A 16,867-nucleotide genomic window follows, 5' to 3' on the forward strand; every position below is an offset into this window, starting at 1 on the left:
TGCCTGCAGCTGCATGCATCACCCTAGAACAACCCCTTGAAGCAATATTGATATGTTTGTGACCGATGCTTCAAAAAAAAAGTGAATATCGACCACTGATGGTCGGTCGGCTGCTCTGCTCCTTCTGCTGAGCTTCTGTGAAGCCAGACGATCCTGTCAGCTCAGGAGACTCGGACAGGGAGAAGAGGGGTGCTTTAGCTGTGGGTGGTCTATCCTGAGAGGTACCTGCTGTTTTTGGCCACTTAAAGCTATGAAGTTTATACTCATCAGTGAAGGGGGGGCAGTAGCCAGCAGTAGTAAATGGAGAAGTGTGGTCACTGGATTCTTGGCTGGGTACAGAGATGAGGGGAAGGCACATTGGTGGCAGGGACTGGGGACATCTCACTGCAAAATATGCTCAGAATAATGTGTCTGGGAGTTGGGAAAACCGGACACATTTATATAAAAACCGGGCTTTCCAGATAAATCCCAGACAGGTGGCAAGCTTAGGTACTAGGGCCACTGCAGACAGGAGCATTACCTACCAGCATGTTGGAGGAAATCGTAGTACCTGAAGGAACCCCACGCAGGCACAGGGAGAAATATTGGGGATAATGTCTCTGCGTCTTATGGTCCAAATGTACATCAAATGGCACCCCCCCCCCCCCCCAACACTACGTTGGTACCGGAAGAGAGGCAGGAGAGCGGAGGAAAGCCCTCCCACGAGCGTCGGGCGATCTCCCGGCTTGTCGAGATAGAAGTCAGAGCAGCCCGAGCGATGGCAATGGTAAGGCTGCAATAATGGCACAGGTCGGGCTGCAGTAATGGCAATGGTCCGGCTGCAATTTATTGCCTCTGGTAAGTCTGCATTTCTTTGGCACAGGTTAGACTGCATTTGGTTCAGAATATTATTTTTTTTCTTTTTTTTTCTTCTTGTTTTTCCTCCTCTAAAACCTAGGTGCGTCTTATGGAGAGAAAAATACTGTATATTACAGATGTATATAATACCAGGACGCAGGAAGAGTAGAGGGCTGAACCCACAACATTTTTATAGTCTGAAAAATGGGTGAGGCCAGGAACAATGGATTGGCGAGATTAGAATTCCATGCCAAATATACCTGCATCTTCCATCGGGCTCTATTTATTAACCACTTGACCTCTGGAAGGTTTTACCCCTCCTTTTTTTTTTTTTCTATTCAGCGCTGCGCTACCTTAACCACTTCAATACAGGGCATTTTCACTCCCTTCCTGCCCAGGCCAATTTTCAGCGCTGTCGCAATTTGAATGACAATTGTGCGGACATGCAACATTGTACCCATATGAAATTTTGATATTATTTTTTTTTCCTCCACTAATAGTTTTCTTTTGGTGGTATTTGATCACCTCTGCGTTTTTTTTTTTTTTGTTGTTTTTTTTTTAGCTTTTTGCGCTATAAACAAAAAAGTAACAATTTTGAAAAAAACCACAATATAATAAGTATCCCCATTTTTAAAAAAACAAAAACAAATTTCTTCCTCACTTTAGACCAGTATATATTCTTTTACATATTTTTGGTAAACAAAAATCGCAATAAGCGTATATTGATTGATTTGCGCAAAAGTTATAGCGCCTACAAAATAGGAGGTAGATTTATGGCATTATTAAAAAAAATATCTATCTATCTATCTATCTATCTATCTATATGTATATATGTATATATGTGTGTGTGTGTGTGTGTATATATGTGTGTGTGTGTGTATATATATATATATATATATATATATATATATATATATATATATATATATATATATATATATATATATATATATATATATATATATATATATATATATATATATATATATATATATATATATATATATATATATATATATATATAATTTTTTTGTATTTTTTATTTTTTTTTACTAGTAATGGCGGTGATCTGTGTGGGTGTTTTTTATCATGACTGACATTGCGGCGGACATATCGGACACTTTTGACACTATTTTGGGACCATTCACATTTATACAGCAATCAGTGCTATAAAAATGCACTGATTTACTATATAAATGTCACTGGCAGAGAAGGGTTTAACACTAGGGGGCAATCAAGGGTTTAAATGTGTTACCTAGGGAGTGATTCTAACTGTAAGGGGAGGGGACTCAAAAGGGGAGGAGACCGATCGGTGTTCCTCGGTACTGGGAATACATAATCGGTCTCTCATCTGACAGGACATGGCTCTGTGTGTTTACACACACAGATCCATGTCCCCGCTGTGTGACAGGCAATCGTGGGTGCTTGGAGGACATCATGGCCGCCAGGCACACGCAGAGGCTCGGGAAGCCCGAGGACGTCATATGACGGCTGCCCGAAGGGACAGAGTGTTCCTGCAGCCATCATATTACTATAGCTGGGTAGGGAAGTGGATAACTGGGAATTGGGCAGTCATGCAACCTTGTACCCAAATTAAATTTTATATCTTTTTTTTTTTTTTTTTTTTTATTGTATGAACCAAAAAAAAAAAAATGTTTTTTTGAAAAAAAACATATTTGTTACTTTTAAAACATATTCAATAAAATCCAATATCTTCATAAATTTAGGTCAAAATGTATTCTGCTACAGGTGTTTGGTAAATGCCAAACTGCTTTTTTGGGGACAATATATTTTATTGGTTACACTTGGGGCTTTTTTTCAGGAACTTGGTGGAGCTCAGTTCTACCACCTCTGGCTCAGGCCCTGCTCACCACTATCACTGGTAAACAGACCAGCGTTCAGTGTTTACAAGTGACAGTTTGTCTCTCATGTGCCCCGGGGGTGCAGTGCAGATCTCGACACCCCCACTGGAGGATCTCCCTGCAAGTCAGAGAGACAGAGCCACTTACAGTGTGCCGGGGGAGATACTAGAGCCAGCTGGGTGCTTCAGCTAAATACAGAAACACAAGTAAGATGTGGAAGACGGTGGAGATTTTAAGGAGGGAGGGAGAAGATGGGGGGGGGGGGGGCAGTGGAATGGGGGATCCATGCAGAGGTCAGAGCTGAAGAGTGGTGAGATGTGGATGGGGGTGGAGGGTGCAGAGGTAAGCAGTTGTGGAAGAAGGCTGAACTCTGCTCTCTGTATGCAGGGCACCCTCGAACTCTGCACACAGCAACCCCTGAACTCTGCACATCATGCACTCCTGGTATTTAATACCCCTTTAAGACCCTTCCACCATTAGTGAAATTTGAGGGGTTTAGAGGGTGTGTGTTTTTTTTTTTTTTTGGTGGTGGGGGGGGGGGGGGGGTTGATGGTCGTGGGTCAGTTCCTGCACCTATTTTCTGAGGGGAAAAAAAACCCTGGCTACCCTAGTATAGTTCTGGTCATAACGGACACTGGCTGGGAGGGTCACTAAGACCCCTTTCACGCTGAGTGACTTGTATAGCGCTACCTATGCGAACTGAATCGCCTCAGGGCGCTTTCTTGCCACCAGAGTCCATCTGCGGCTTTGCGTGGTCCTTTACCCCGTAAGGTCCTGACACACTTACAAACACATACGACATTGACATACACATACACATATTAAGGCCAATTTTTTTTTTTTTTAGACAAGGTCTAATTAACCTACCAGCATGTCTTTGGAGTGTGGGAGGAAACGGGAGTATCCGGAGGAAACCCACGCAGGCACACAGGGAGAACATGCAAACTCCAGGCAGATGGTGTCGTGGTCGGGATTTGAACCAGCGACCCTATTGCTGCTAGGTGAAAGTGCTACCCACTACATCACTGTGCTGCTGAGACGCTTTGCACTCTGAGTGCAGCATGGGGACAAGAGAGATGTGGGTGCCTGGGGTGCAGTGCAGATGCCAACACCCCCACTGGATGATGGAGGAGTTCCTAGGGCCGGCTGGAAAGAGGGGTGAAAGTGAGATGTGGATGGGATGCAGAGGTAAGAAGCTCTGCACTCTGTGTATAGTGCACCCCTGAACTCTGCACTCTGTATATAATGCACCCCTGAACTCTGCACTCTGTATATAACGCACCCCTGAACTCTGCACTCTGTGTATAATGTACTCCTTTTATTTAATGCCCCTTTAAGACCTTCCCACTGTTAGTGAGATATGACCACACTCAGTATTTGATGCTGTTTTGAAGGGTGTGTGTGTTGTGAGGGGGGGGGGGGTTTGTGGTTGAGTTCCTGCACCTATTTCTGAGAAAAAAAAGCCCTGTGTATATCGTAACTCTAATGTAATACACAGGTATTTGTCATTCCAGTTATGCTCCTTGGTGTCCAGCATGCCAGCAGATCGAAGCAGATTGGGAGAATTTTGCAAAACGAAGTTCCGGCCTTAATGTTAAAGTTGCCAAAGTGGACGTCACTCAACAACCAGGTAAGACGGTTCTATTACACGGTGGGGGGGGGGGGGGGGTGCTCTGCAACAGCCTCTGCAGAGGGGATATGATCTAGAATTTACAGTGCAGGCCAGAGGGCAGATCCATAGAAATATCAAGTGCACACAAATAGTTCAGAGGGTATTGCAAACAGCAGGACTATAAACTGCAACACAAGTCCAGCTAAATCAAGTACCGTATTTATCGGCGTATAACACGCACTTAAAATCAGGGGAAAATCGTGGGTGTGTGTTTTTATATGCCGAATCCCCACTGATTGTGGGCCCCTCTCGGCTCACGCAATCCGTGACTGTGAGAGGAGCTGAGCGCCGATATACACATAGCTTAGTGTACTTGACTAGGCTTGGCTCCTCTCTGCTCCGCTCAGTCACACCTGGTCCCAGCCTATGATGGACATAACACAGGTCCAATGGCTGGGATGGGACTGGGCGTGACTGTGTGATCTGGCAGCGATCCTTTTTTTTTTTTTTTTTTTTTCTTTTTTTCTCTTTTATCATGACTGAGACATCATGGCGGACACATCGTACAAATTTTGACACATTGTTGGGACCATTGGCATTTATACAGCGATCTGTGCTATAAAATTGTACTGATTACTGTAACAATGACACTGGCAGTGAAGGAGTTAACCACTAGCTGGCTAGGAAGGGGTTAAGTATGTCCTAGGGAGTGATTCTAACTGGGGGGGGGGGGGGTTGGCTACGAGTGACACGTCACTGATCACCACTCCCGATCACAGGGAGCAGAGATCAGTGACACTGTCACTAGGCAGAATGGGGAGATGCTTGTTTACATTAGCATCTCCCCGTTCTTCCTCTCTGTGAGACGATCGTGGGTATCCCCGAAAAACATACGTAAATGTACAGGCGGCGGTCGGCAAACAGTTAAAGAGTAAAGTCTCTGTTTTTTTTTTTTCCCTATAAAAATAATAAACATGTCATACTTGCCTCCTCTGTGCAGTTGGTTTTGCACAGAGCAGCCCCGATCCACCTCTTCTCAGGGCCCTCTTTGGTGCTCCTGGCCCCTCCCTCCTGTTGAGTGCCCCCCACATACAGCAGCTTGCTATGGGGCACCCGAATTGAGTTACAGCTCTGTGTGTCCATTCAGACATGGAGCCACGGCCCGCCCCGCCCCCTCTTTCTCCTGATTGACTTTGACAGCATGGGAGCCAATGGCGCCACTGCTGTGTCTCAGCCAATCAGGAGGGAGAGTCTTGGATGTCCGAGACACTCGTGGACATTGCTGGCCAGAAATGGGGGGGCTCCATTCTGCCTAGCAACTAGTGACACTGATCTCTGCTCCATGTGATTAGAGCAGAGATCAGTGTTCACTAAATGAAAGCCCAACCCCCCCCACAGTTAGTAACACACCCCTAGGAACACTTAACCCCTACACTGCCACCCCCTGGTTAACCCCTTCACTGCCAGTGTCATTTACACAGGAATCACTGCATTTATATAGATAGCACTGATTGCTGTATAAATGACTGGTCCCAAAAATGTGTCAAAAATGTCCGATGTGTCCGCCATAATGTTGCAGTCACAATAAAAATCGCTGATCGCCGCCATTACTAGTAAAAAAAAAAAAAATTATTAATAAAAATGCCATAAAACTATCCCTAGTTTTTTTTTTTTTTTTTGTTTTTTTTTTAAATATGTAGAAAAATACGTATCGGCCTAAACTGAGGGGAAAAAATGTTTTTTAATATATTTTTGGGGGATATTTATTATAACAAAAAGTAAAAAATTATGCGTATTTTTTATTTATTTTTTTCAAAATTGTCGCTCTATTTTTGTTTATAGCGCAAAAAATAAAAACCGCAGAGGTGATCAAATACCACCAAAAGAAAGCTCTATTTGTGGGGGAAAAAGGACGTCAATTTTGTTTGGGAGCCACGTCGCACGACCGCGCAAATTGTCAGTTAAAGCGACGCAGTGCCGAATCGCCCAAAAAGTGGTCTGGTCTTTGACCAGAAAAATGGTCCGATCTGTAAGTGGTTAAAGTGCTGTAAACCTCAGACATGAAATATGAACAAAGTATATCCCTCTATAGTGTATACTTGTCTCGATCCAGAGCACTAAGTGTCATTTCTGTCAGCTGCTTCCTTCCTCTCAGCGTGAGTCACTTATGACAAGTTGTCTGTGTGAAGGAGAGTGTGCCCCTTCCCCTCCAATCAGCTCTGAGTTCTCCTCACTGAGCTCTGCAGAGTGTAACTTCAGCTCTCCCCCCCCCCCTTTTTTTTTTTTTTCTTTTTTTTCTTATTTTTTTTTTTTTTTCCGCTAAACTCTCAAACAAGCCTATAAATTTTGGATTTCAAATGGATGTAGAGAAGATGGCAGATAAATAGGTATAACTTATGTAGGAGGATTTGCTTCATCTGTGTATCACCTGAGGCCAGTCACACTTCACTGGGTATATGTACGGGTTTACAACCGCTTTAACCACTTCAGCCCTGGAAGGTTTACCCCCCCCTTCCCCATGACCAGGCCTTTATTTACGATACAGCACTGTGCTACTATAACTGACAATTGTGTGGTTGTGCAACGCTATACCCAAATAAAATAAATGTGTGTTTTTTTTTTTTTCTTTGTTTTTTTTTTCCCACAGATAGAACATTCTTTTGGGTGATATTTGATCACCTCTGCGCTTTTGGTGCTATAAACAAAAAAAAAATAAAAAACATTTGCTATAAAACATACCCAATTAAAAAAAATCTAATTTCTTCATCAGTTTAGGCCAATATGTACTGTGCTACATATTCTGCTACATATTTTTGGTAAAAAAAAAAAAAAATCCCAATAAGCCTATATTGATTGGTTTGCGTAAAATGTATAGCGTCTACAAACTATGGAATATATTTATAGAATGGTGTGTGTGTGTGTGTGTGTGTGTGTGTGTTGTTTTTTATTTTTATTTTTTTCCCAGGACTGCAACAATTGCGGTGGACGAATCGGACACCTAACACACTTTTTTGAGACCAATAACACAAATACAGTGATCAGGGCTAAAAACAAAAAATGCACTGTCACTGTTTTAATAACTCTGGCAGGGAAGGGGTTAACATCAGGGGTGATCAAAGGATTAAGTGTGTCCCTAGGGAGTGCTTTCTAACTGTGTGTTGGGGGCGGGGGGGGGGGGGTGCTTTGACTGGGGAAAGACAGAGCTTAGCAGAAACGCAGGATCTCCATCTTCCCCTCTGGCAGAACGATGATCTGCCTTGTTTACACAGGCAGACCGCTGTTCTGTCTCCTGAGAACAATCCATGCGTCCCGGTGGACCCTCTGGCTCTCGCTGTGTCCAATCACAGTGGGAGTGTGCCACCGGCAGCACGTGCCCCAGACCCCGCGCACAAAATCACATAAACAAAAATTCAGGATGCACTTGGCCAAAACCCCAAATTTATGGTTTTTAACCACTTGCCGGCCGTCGTATAGCAAAATGACGGCGGCAAAGTGGTTCTGTTATCCTGACCGGACGTCATATGACGTGATCAGGATAACAAGCCAGGGTGTCTGCAGCCATCAGAGGCGCCGTGTGTCAGTCTGACACACCGCAACTCCGATCGTAGTATGGAGCCTCTGACAGAGGCTTCTTGCCACGTGATCAGTTGTGACCAATCACAGCTGATCATCGCGTGAACCAGGAAGTGCCGCCGGGGGGGGGGGGGGGGCGCACATCTTATATCAGTGCAGTCCTCATTAGAGGTTCCCATCAGCTGAAAATCGAGTACCCATCACCTGGCAGCCTGTGCCCCACAAAGAATGCCAGTCAGTGCCCCATCAGTAATGCCTGTCAGTGCCCTTCAGATGGCACTAAGTAATGCCTGTCAGTACCTCCTCATCAGTGCTGCCTATTAGTGCCCATCAGTTTTTTTTTTTTTTTAAAATTGTCGCTCCTTTTTTGTTTATAGCGTGAAAAATTAAAAACCGCAGATGCCACCAAAAGAAAGCTCTATTTGTGGGGAAAAAAATGGGGGGGAGAGAAATGGTTAATATATGTGTATGTATGTATGTATATATGCGTGTGTGTGTGTGTATATATATATATATATATATATATATATATATATATATATATATATATATATATATATATATATATATATATATATATATATATATATATATATATAATTTTTTTTTTTTTTTTTTTTTTTTTTTTTTTTTTTATAAATGTATCATATTCAACTTCTTAATCATTATCAAGAATATGAATTTTTTGTTGGGCGTTTTCGGCTGCTGTTATCTGCACTCCTTTTTTTTTTTTTTTTTTCTGATACAAAGAAACCAAAATAAGACAAACTTTGAGCACTTGTGTGTTTATATGAATAACACTCCCTGAGCTGCATCCATATATTTTGCTTGTAGTGCTTTATCTGCTATAAACCAGGGATTCCAGTTTCCATAGTAGCATTGCACTTAGAATTCCTTCTTTTTATATATAAAATGTACACTTGAAGACATTTTTGGAGCAATATTCATTTATTTATGTAATAATCTTTTTTAAAGAGGAGCTGCAGTCTGCTCACATAATTTTGTAATAAAAACATCTTTGCCATTCTGAAGCTTCCCTCCAATCACTCTCCATATTTTATATATACTGTGATTTTGTACTTGCCAAATATGATGCAGAAATCTCCCTCCACTGAGTCTGGCTGCAGCCATTTTAACTGTGGGCAGCTGAAGCTGCTGCCTGTTCACTTCCTGGATTTACACAGAGACGCACCTCTCATTGGCTGTCTTATGACCCCCTCTCCCATGCATGATGTCATAAGCCTTGGCTTTTAACAGGAAGTGGGTTGTATAAGGGATTTACTGGCAGAAAAAAAATGTATTACTATCCAAAGTTTAAACAACAGCAAGGGCAGAATATTTAATAGATGGAAAGATGAAAAAACGAGTGAAGGTCCGCTTTAAGGTAACATACTGCATATGTGCAACATCAATCAAAGTTGAACTTCGGGATACAAACAAAAAATATTTGAAGTGTACGTTCAGCTTTTCACAAATATATCTCTGGCCAGGTACCCGTTTGGAGGTATCATGGCGGCTGATGAGTCGCATTCACTTTCCACGAAAACAAATTCGGGAGGGGGAGAGAGAGAGACGGTACAACCACTCTGGTGCAGTAAGTTCTATATCATTTATTTAAAATACACTTTTACCAAAAGTATTGGGACACCTGCCTTTTACACGCGCTTTAATAGCATCCCAGTCTTAGCCCGTAGGGGTCAATATTGAGTTGGCCCACCCTTTGCAGCTATAACAGCTTCAACTCTTCTGGGAAGGCCGTCCACAAGGTTTAGGAATGTTTGACCATTCTTCCAGAAGAGCATTTGATGTTGGACGAGAAGGCCTGGCTTGCGGTCTCCACTCTAATTCATCCTAAAGGTGTTCTATTGGGGTTGAGGTCAGGACTCTGTGCAGGCCAGTCAAGTTCCTCCACCCCAAACTCTCTCATCCGTGTCCTTATGGACCTTGCTTTGTGCACTGGTCAAAAATCATTTTGTGGGATTATGGTGTGGGGCTTTTTTTTTTTTTCAGGGGTTGGGCTCGGCCCCTTAGTTCCAGTGAAGGGAAAACTTAAGGCGTCAGCTTACCAAGACATTTTGGACATTTTCATGCCCCCAACTTTGTGGGAACAGTTTGGGGATGGCCCCTTCCTGTTCCAACATGACTGCGCACCAGTGCACAAAGCAAGGTCCATAAAGACATGGATGAGCGAGTTTGGGGTGGAGGAACTTGACTGGCCTGCACAGAGTCCTGACCTCAACTCGGATAGAACACCTTTTGGAGTGGAGACTGAGCCAGGCCTTCTTTTCCAACATCAGTGCCTGACCTCACAAATGGGCTTCTGGAAGAATGGTCAAACATTCCCATAGAAGCTGTTAGAGCTGTAAAGGCAGGTGTCCCAATACTTTTGGTAATATAGTGCATATGCTTGCAGGAGTGAATTCATTCAATTTTATGTGTGTGTAAAATATATACATACATGCCTACATTTTTTAATACATTTTATATAGCACTATATAGAATTATATAGAACTTGCTACTCCAGAGTGGTCACACTACCTCACCCATCCTCCCTCCTTTCCCCTTCCATTATGATTTTTAGTTTTGGACTTTTACATCCACTTTCTATGCAGCTTCAGTATGTGTGCCTGGGCTGTCAATCAAACAACACAGTACCAGTGGGCAGTTCAGACCTCGGGGGTCTGAGATTCCCCATTCTGCCCACTACAGTGAACAGGGAAAGTTCTTAAAAATCACCTTTCCTTTTCAATCTGCAGCGCTGTAATTTTCTGTAAAATGCAATATTCCAGCTTGTGTGGCTCCTTGATTTTCTTAAAAGTCTGCACTAAGATACAAGTTAGATTTTGGGCATCAGTAGTAAGAAGAGCCAGCAACACTGAAATCGTTGAAGTGTCGTTTATTGGTACACAGGGTCGCTGATAGGCCAGTACAACTGGCCCTGTTGTACTGGGCCTGGTCAGCAGGGGGACCCGGGAAAATCTGCACAGAGGCCGAATTAAAGCGGAGCTCCACCCGATTTTAAGACATTAGACCAATCCAATCAACTCTATCTCCTAATGTAAAAACTGAAGATTTTTTTTTTTTTCTTTGTAACTTACTTGTCATTGTAATCTCTGTATTTCCTGTGTGCGGATAGAGGCGTAGCTAGTGCGGCTATTTCGTAATTTCCTGATTGCCGCACTGGCTCCTGGGAGCTTGTGTCATTGTTCCCAGGAGTCAGTGAGGCAGCCTGGCGCGAGTTATCACGAGATTTCAGACGCCGCCGCCTGTTGCGATGGCAACCCGAGCTATTGACGGCGCTCCAAATTCAACTTACTGCGCATGCGCGAGATCGGGGATACAACGCACAGTGCATGCTGGTCGATCAGCAGCACTGTATCCCCGGAAGAGGATGCCTGTGGGCTTCACATGCCCACAGGCAAGATGAGAACGGCCAAAAAAGAAGATTTAAACTTTTTTTAAACAGAAAACTGACATCTTAACAGCATAAAAAACTGAAACAAGTGAGTTTTAATTTTAAATAATTGAATCTGTGACATTTTAGCAAAAAAAACAAAACATTTAGGCAGTGGAACCCCGCTTTAATGCAGAATAGAAAAAAATTCAGCCAGCACCCATCATCAACCTACCTCATCTGGGGGAGGGACTATTTCTTCTGTTTCGGGGCACATATCGCTTCCGCACCCGCTCCTCATGCTGGCTCAAGTCCCGGCCCGCACATTGCCTTCCCTGGCGGACTGATTCCTCTCCCTCCGATCATGGCGCTCTGCTCTGTTCTCGGCCAGAGACCGTGACAGTGAGACTGGGGAGGGGGGGTTGTGAGTTAAGATCTACTATATCACTGTATCTGTCTGCAGCAGCATCTATATATTATGGCATTGGCGGCATGGGTGGCACTGTCTGCAGCACGTGGCATGGGTGGCACTGTCTCTGCAGGCAGCACATGCGTTATTGCCCATAACGCATGTGCTGCCTGCAGAGACAGTGTCACCGATTCCATAATGTGCTTCAGACTGTGCCACCCGTGCCACCAAGGCCATAATGTATTAGTCAGTGCCACCCATGCTGCCAATGCCACAACGCATGTGCTGCCTGTAGAGACAATGCCACCCATGCTGCCAATGGCATTGGTGGAATGGGTGGCACTGTCTACAGCACATTATGGCATGGGTGGCACTGTCTGCAGTGATAAATATCACTTGAAGACAAATCTGCACATTGTTTGTTTCAAGGTGGGTCTAGGGAGGGACCAGGGTGGGGGTTGAAGGGGGCCCTGTCAGGTAGGCTGTATGGGGCCCCATGATTTTTATCAGCGGCCCTGTTGGTACATCAGAGTGACAGGAAAACAATAGCGCTGACGTGTTTCGGCAATAGCCTTAGTCGTAGCTACGACTAAGGCTATTGCTGAAACGCGTCAGGCCTATTGTTTTACTGTCACTCTGATGTACCAATAAACGACACTTTAAGGATTTCAGTGTAGCTGGCTCTTCTTATTTATTCCGTTGGGGTTTGGGATACATCAAGCCTAGGCATCTGTGAGTGGATCTGGTCTATGGATTGGGTTGTCCCTGCAGAGAGCGCTGTTACCTTTCTCTCTTCCACGTTAGATTTTGGGCATCCCCTGCAACAAATGTAAGTTCTCTTATATTCACCGACTGACACAGCTCTTCTCTTTGCCATTGGGTTGTTACACCATCTTTAGGATAATACTAGTTATTACATGTTATGTAAAACACAGAACTTTCCAGTTCTGCCCAAGGGGCGGTCCCTTAGGTAACAACCCCCCAGCCTGCCATGCGTTCATCAGTTTTATTTTGCCTAATGAAGGAGAAGGATCACCTCCCTCTCTTCTGGGGGATGCTGCGTATGGCTGACTAGCGGTGTGTGTTATGTGCAGGGGCTCTTCGGGGGGGGGGCGGGGGGCTCTCACCTGTGGGGGTGCTGCGCTGACTGGCTGTGTCCTGAGTCCTGTTTTTCATGTCCCTGGGGGTGCCTGTGATCTTTGCAGCGCTGTTCACCAACATTTTTTAGCTCTGTCCCTCATGGTTTCAGTGTCAGCGGTCATCTTAGATATGGGCAAGGGAAAGCATGCTCTCCTGTGTTTTTCGGCTGCCATTTTCCCTGTGATTTGTCCTTATACTGGACGCCGGCAGCCATTTTCTAGAAGCCTGAGCACGTTTTTCAGCTTTCTCTAGCGGCAGCATGTGTCCCTGTACTCCGGCGGCCATTTTCCCAGTGTTTTATGTCCTTATGCTGGACACTGGGCGGCCATTTCCTTTGAGGCTGAGTACATTGCAGAGCGGTTTCAGCATCATTAGCAGCAGCTTCAACTGACATAGACCAGATTCCTCTGCACCTGGGAGCCAACAGAGACCACAGGCACTACTTGCTGGATAGCACAGAGCCTTTCAGGGTGGTGAGTCCTGCGGGAAAGAGCCCCTCAGCCAGCAGCAGTAAGGAGGGTGGGACCGTTACTGTCCTAAGTCCCCTTCAGGTGGCAGACAAGGTAAGGTCAGCATGGCTTCAGAAAATGGTTTCTTCCCCCGAAATCCAGGCATTTGCAACCGGTTCGCCTGCGGAATGCGCAGTGCCTTTGGACACGTTGTGTGCGATCCTCAATTCATTTGTTGCCAAGATGGAGGCGGTACTTAGGCGCAAAGGTGCTAAAAAGCTGCCCCCCCCCCCCCCCCCCCGTCCTCTGGGGAGAGCTCTGATGCAGACTCTGGCCCTGCTGAGGCTGGTGACCCCTGCTCTATTTTAGATGATGCTGACCCTGGACCGTTCGGACAGTGAGGATGAGTCCGGGTCCATGCGCGACAAAGCGCTTGTTGGAGCACTTATCACAGCTGTGCGTGATACCCTGAAAATTCAGGAGCCAGCAGATCCCTCTGCTGCTGTAGCTGTTCCTTTTGGGTCCCGTAAGCCAGCACCTAAGGTGTTCCCGTATCTGACTTATTTTGACAAGTTCATTTACAAGGAATGGGGTCGCCCGCAATGGACCTTTTCGGTCCCCAAATACATGGCGGTGCATTACCCTTTTGAGGAAAGCCTTCTCAAAAAGTGATCGGCTCCTCCAGTCGTGAACTCCCCAGTATCCAGGTTAAACAAAGTAACCACAATCCCGGTAGAGGGGACTCCTGTATTTAAGGATCCCACGGACAGGAAGGCCGAGGCAGTGGCTCGTTCCTCGTTTACAGTTGTGGGGTCAGCCGTGCGACCGGTACTGGCATCCGCACTTGTCGCAGACACTGACTGAGTGGGCAAAACTGACGCACTGCGAATTGGGAGAACAGCAGGCTTCTCCTGTCTGCGTGGAATTGGCAGACCAACTAATGCAAGGCCTTAAGTACGTTTGTGACGTGGGCCTGGATACTCTTCCCCTGTTATCCAGGGCTTCAGTGTCAGCAGTGGTGCTGCGGTGCCTGATTTGGTTGAAAAGCTGGTCTGCCGACCAGGCATCCAAAAAAGGCCCTGACGGATCTTCCCTTCCTTGGCGACTGGCTCTTTGGCGCCTCTTTGGATGACATTATTAAAAATGCCACAGGTGGTAAGCGTACACTACTCCCACAGGCCAGGAAGGCTAAGGAGCCACGCCGTAGGCAAGGACCCTCCTTTTCTGCTCACAAACGGCTTTTTTGTCCATCCAGAGCTTCGGCAAAATGTCCCTAGTGGGACAGGACGACCGCTGACTCATGTCATGGGTGGGGGGTCGCCTTTGGGAGTTTGCAGCCCGGTGGGCCTCTCGACTGTCCGACCAATGGGTCGGCGATCTGATTTCCTATGGCTACAAGATAGAGTTCTTCTCTTGGTCGCAAAACAGATTCTTCCTCTCCAGCATACCCGTTCTCCCGGTTCGCCGGGAGGCCCTCTTGGGGGCAGTAAGGGACCTGCTGAATCGCGGGTTGATTGTACCTGTTCCGGAATCAGGACGTTTCCAGGGGGTCTACTCGATCCTGTTTTTAGTTCCCAAGAAGGAAGAGGTACATCCAATCTTGGATCTAGAAGCCCTCAATCACTTTGTGAAAGTACAGAGGTTCAGAGTGGAATCAGTTCGCTCAGTAGTCACTGCACTCCATCAAGGAGACTCCCTGGCGTCTTTGGACATCCAGGATGCGTACCTGCACATACCCATATGCCTTCGGCATCAAAAGTTTCTGCGGTTTGCAGTCGGGGTAGCCCACTACCAGTGTGTGGCTCTCCCTTTAGGTTTGGCATCAGCCCCCCGAGTCTTTACCAAGGTATTGGCTCCAGTTTTGCAGTTGCTGCGGCAATGCAGGATTGTGATCGTGGGATACCTAGACGATCTCCTCCTGAGTGCATCTTCCGCCTCAGAATTAGAAGAGGATGTGGCGATCACCATGCAGACCCTGCAAGAATTTGGGTGGCTGTTGAACCTAAAAAAGTCGGTGATGGTACCGACCCAGCGTTTGGAGTACCTAGGCTTGCTGCTGGTCTCCAGGGAAGCGAGAGTGTTTCTTCCTTCAGACAAGCTGCAGTCTCTCCGAGCCGCGATAAAACTGCTGATGAACCACAAGTGGTCGTCTCTTCGCTTTTGCACGCGAGTCCTGGGACTCATGGTGGCCTCCTTCGAGGCAGTACCATATGTCCAGTTCCACACCAATGTTCTGCAGAAGGAGATTTTGACAAAGTGGGACAAATCTCCATTGTCCCTAGATCGACAGATACAGATGAGCTAGTTAGTCAGAGATTCCCTGATTTTTGTGGCTGAGGTCCCCGGTGCTTCGGTCCGGGAAGTCGTTCCTACCTCTGAAATGGACAGTGATCACAACGGACGCCAGCCTATCCGGCTGGGGTGGAGTGATGGGGGATCAGTCGGCTCAGGGCCTCTGGTGGATCAAGGAATCCAAGTTGCCGATCAATCCGCTCGCGCTAAGAGCGATCAGGCTGTGCCTCTCCACATGGTCTATGAGACTGCAAGGGCGTCCGCACGGCAGGTCACTCACATACTTCGGTGGGCAGAACTGGCAGGCGGACTATCTAAGTCACCAGATGCTGGACCCAGGAGAATGGGCGTTGCATCCGGAGGTATTCAGGCTTCTGTGCCTGCAGTGGGGCACACCAGACGTGGATCTTCTGGCCTCCCGTCTCAATCGGAAGGTGCCGAGACGCACCAGATGCGCTGGTGGCTCCGTGGGATCAGTACCAGCTGATCTATGCTTTTCCTCCACTAAAACTGTTACCACATCTGCTTCACAGAGTGGAAGTCGAGGGGATCCCAGTAATTCTGGTTGCCCCAGATTGGCCTCAGCGTCCTTGGTACACAGACCTAGTGCGCTTGTTGGCAGATGCCCCATGGCGACTACCGTTTACGAGAGGACCTTCTGTCTCAAGGTCCGATTCTCCATCCTGCTTTACCATCGCTGGCTTTAATGGCATGGCTATTGAGAGCCAGGTGTTGAGCAACCGGAGTCTGTCGGTCTCGTTGATCCCAACTATTTTTTGAGAGCATGGAAATCTTCCTGGAAGATATATCTTCATACTTGGAAGGCCTACACCTCCATGTTTGAGGAGAAAGGATGGCATCCGCGCTCTTTTTCTATATCCAGGATCCTGCTGTTTCTTCAGCAAGGGGTGGACCAGAAATTGGCATTTAAGCACCATTAAAGGACAAATATCAGCCTTGGCTGTCTTTTTTTTTTTTTCAACGACCCCTGGTGTCTCACTCACTAGTGAGTACTTTTGTTCAAGGGGTGCGACATGTAGTCCCTCCGGTGCGCCCACCGTTACCCCCATGGGATCTGAACCTGGTGTTATCGGCACTTCAAAAACTGCCATTTGAAAATATCAGGGAGATTCCCTTGTTTACTCTTTCCCAGAAAGTGGTCTTTCTAGTGGCCATCGCATCGGCCAGGAGGGTTTCGGAACTGGCAGCCTTTTCCTGCAAGTCGCCCTATCTGGTTATCCACAAGGATAAGGTGGTGTTGCGTCCGCAACCATCTTTTATGCCGAAAGTGGTCTCGGC

At 46.2% G+C, this 16,867-nt stretch overlaps 2 protein-coding genes across 2 annotated transcripts in view; both read left to right on the forward strand.

Moving 5' to 3' along the window:
• HAO1 (hydroxyacid oxidase 1) overlaps positions 1 to 16,867 on the forward strand; it is a 443,817-nt gene that overhangs the window by 215,197 nt on the left and 211,753 nt on the right. The window lies entirely within an intron of this gene.
• The window catches only part of TMX4 (thioredoxin related transmembrane protein 4), a 118,836-nt gene that overhangs the window by 24,703 nt on the left and 77,266 nt on the right, over positions 1 to 16,867 (forward strand). Inside the window, exon 2 of the mRNA XM_077485490.1 lies at positions 4,214 to 4,329. Coding sequence (XP_077341616.1) covers positions 4,214 to 4,329 — 116 coding nt within the window. The remainder of the gene's footprint in view (positions 1 to 4,213; positions 4,330 to 16,867) is intronic.

Source organism: Lithobates pipiens, unplaced genomic scaffold, assembly GCF_037356315.1.
Source record: "Lithobates pipiens isolate NorthernLeopardFrog02 unplaced genomic scaffold, aLitPip1_a1.2 Scaffold_18, whole genome shotgun sequence".
NCBI classification, from domain to species: domain Eukaryota; kingdom Metazoa; phylum Chordata; class Amphibia; order Anura; family Ranidae; genus Lithobates; species Lithobates pipiens.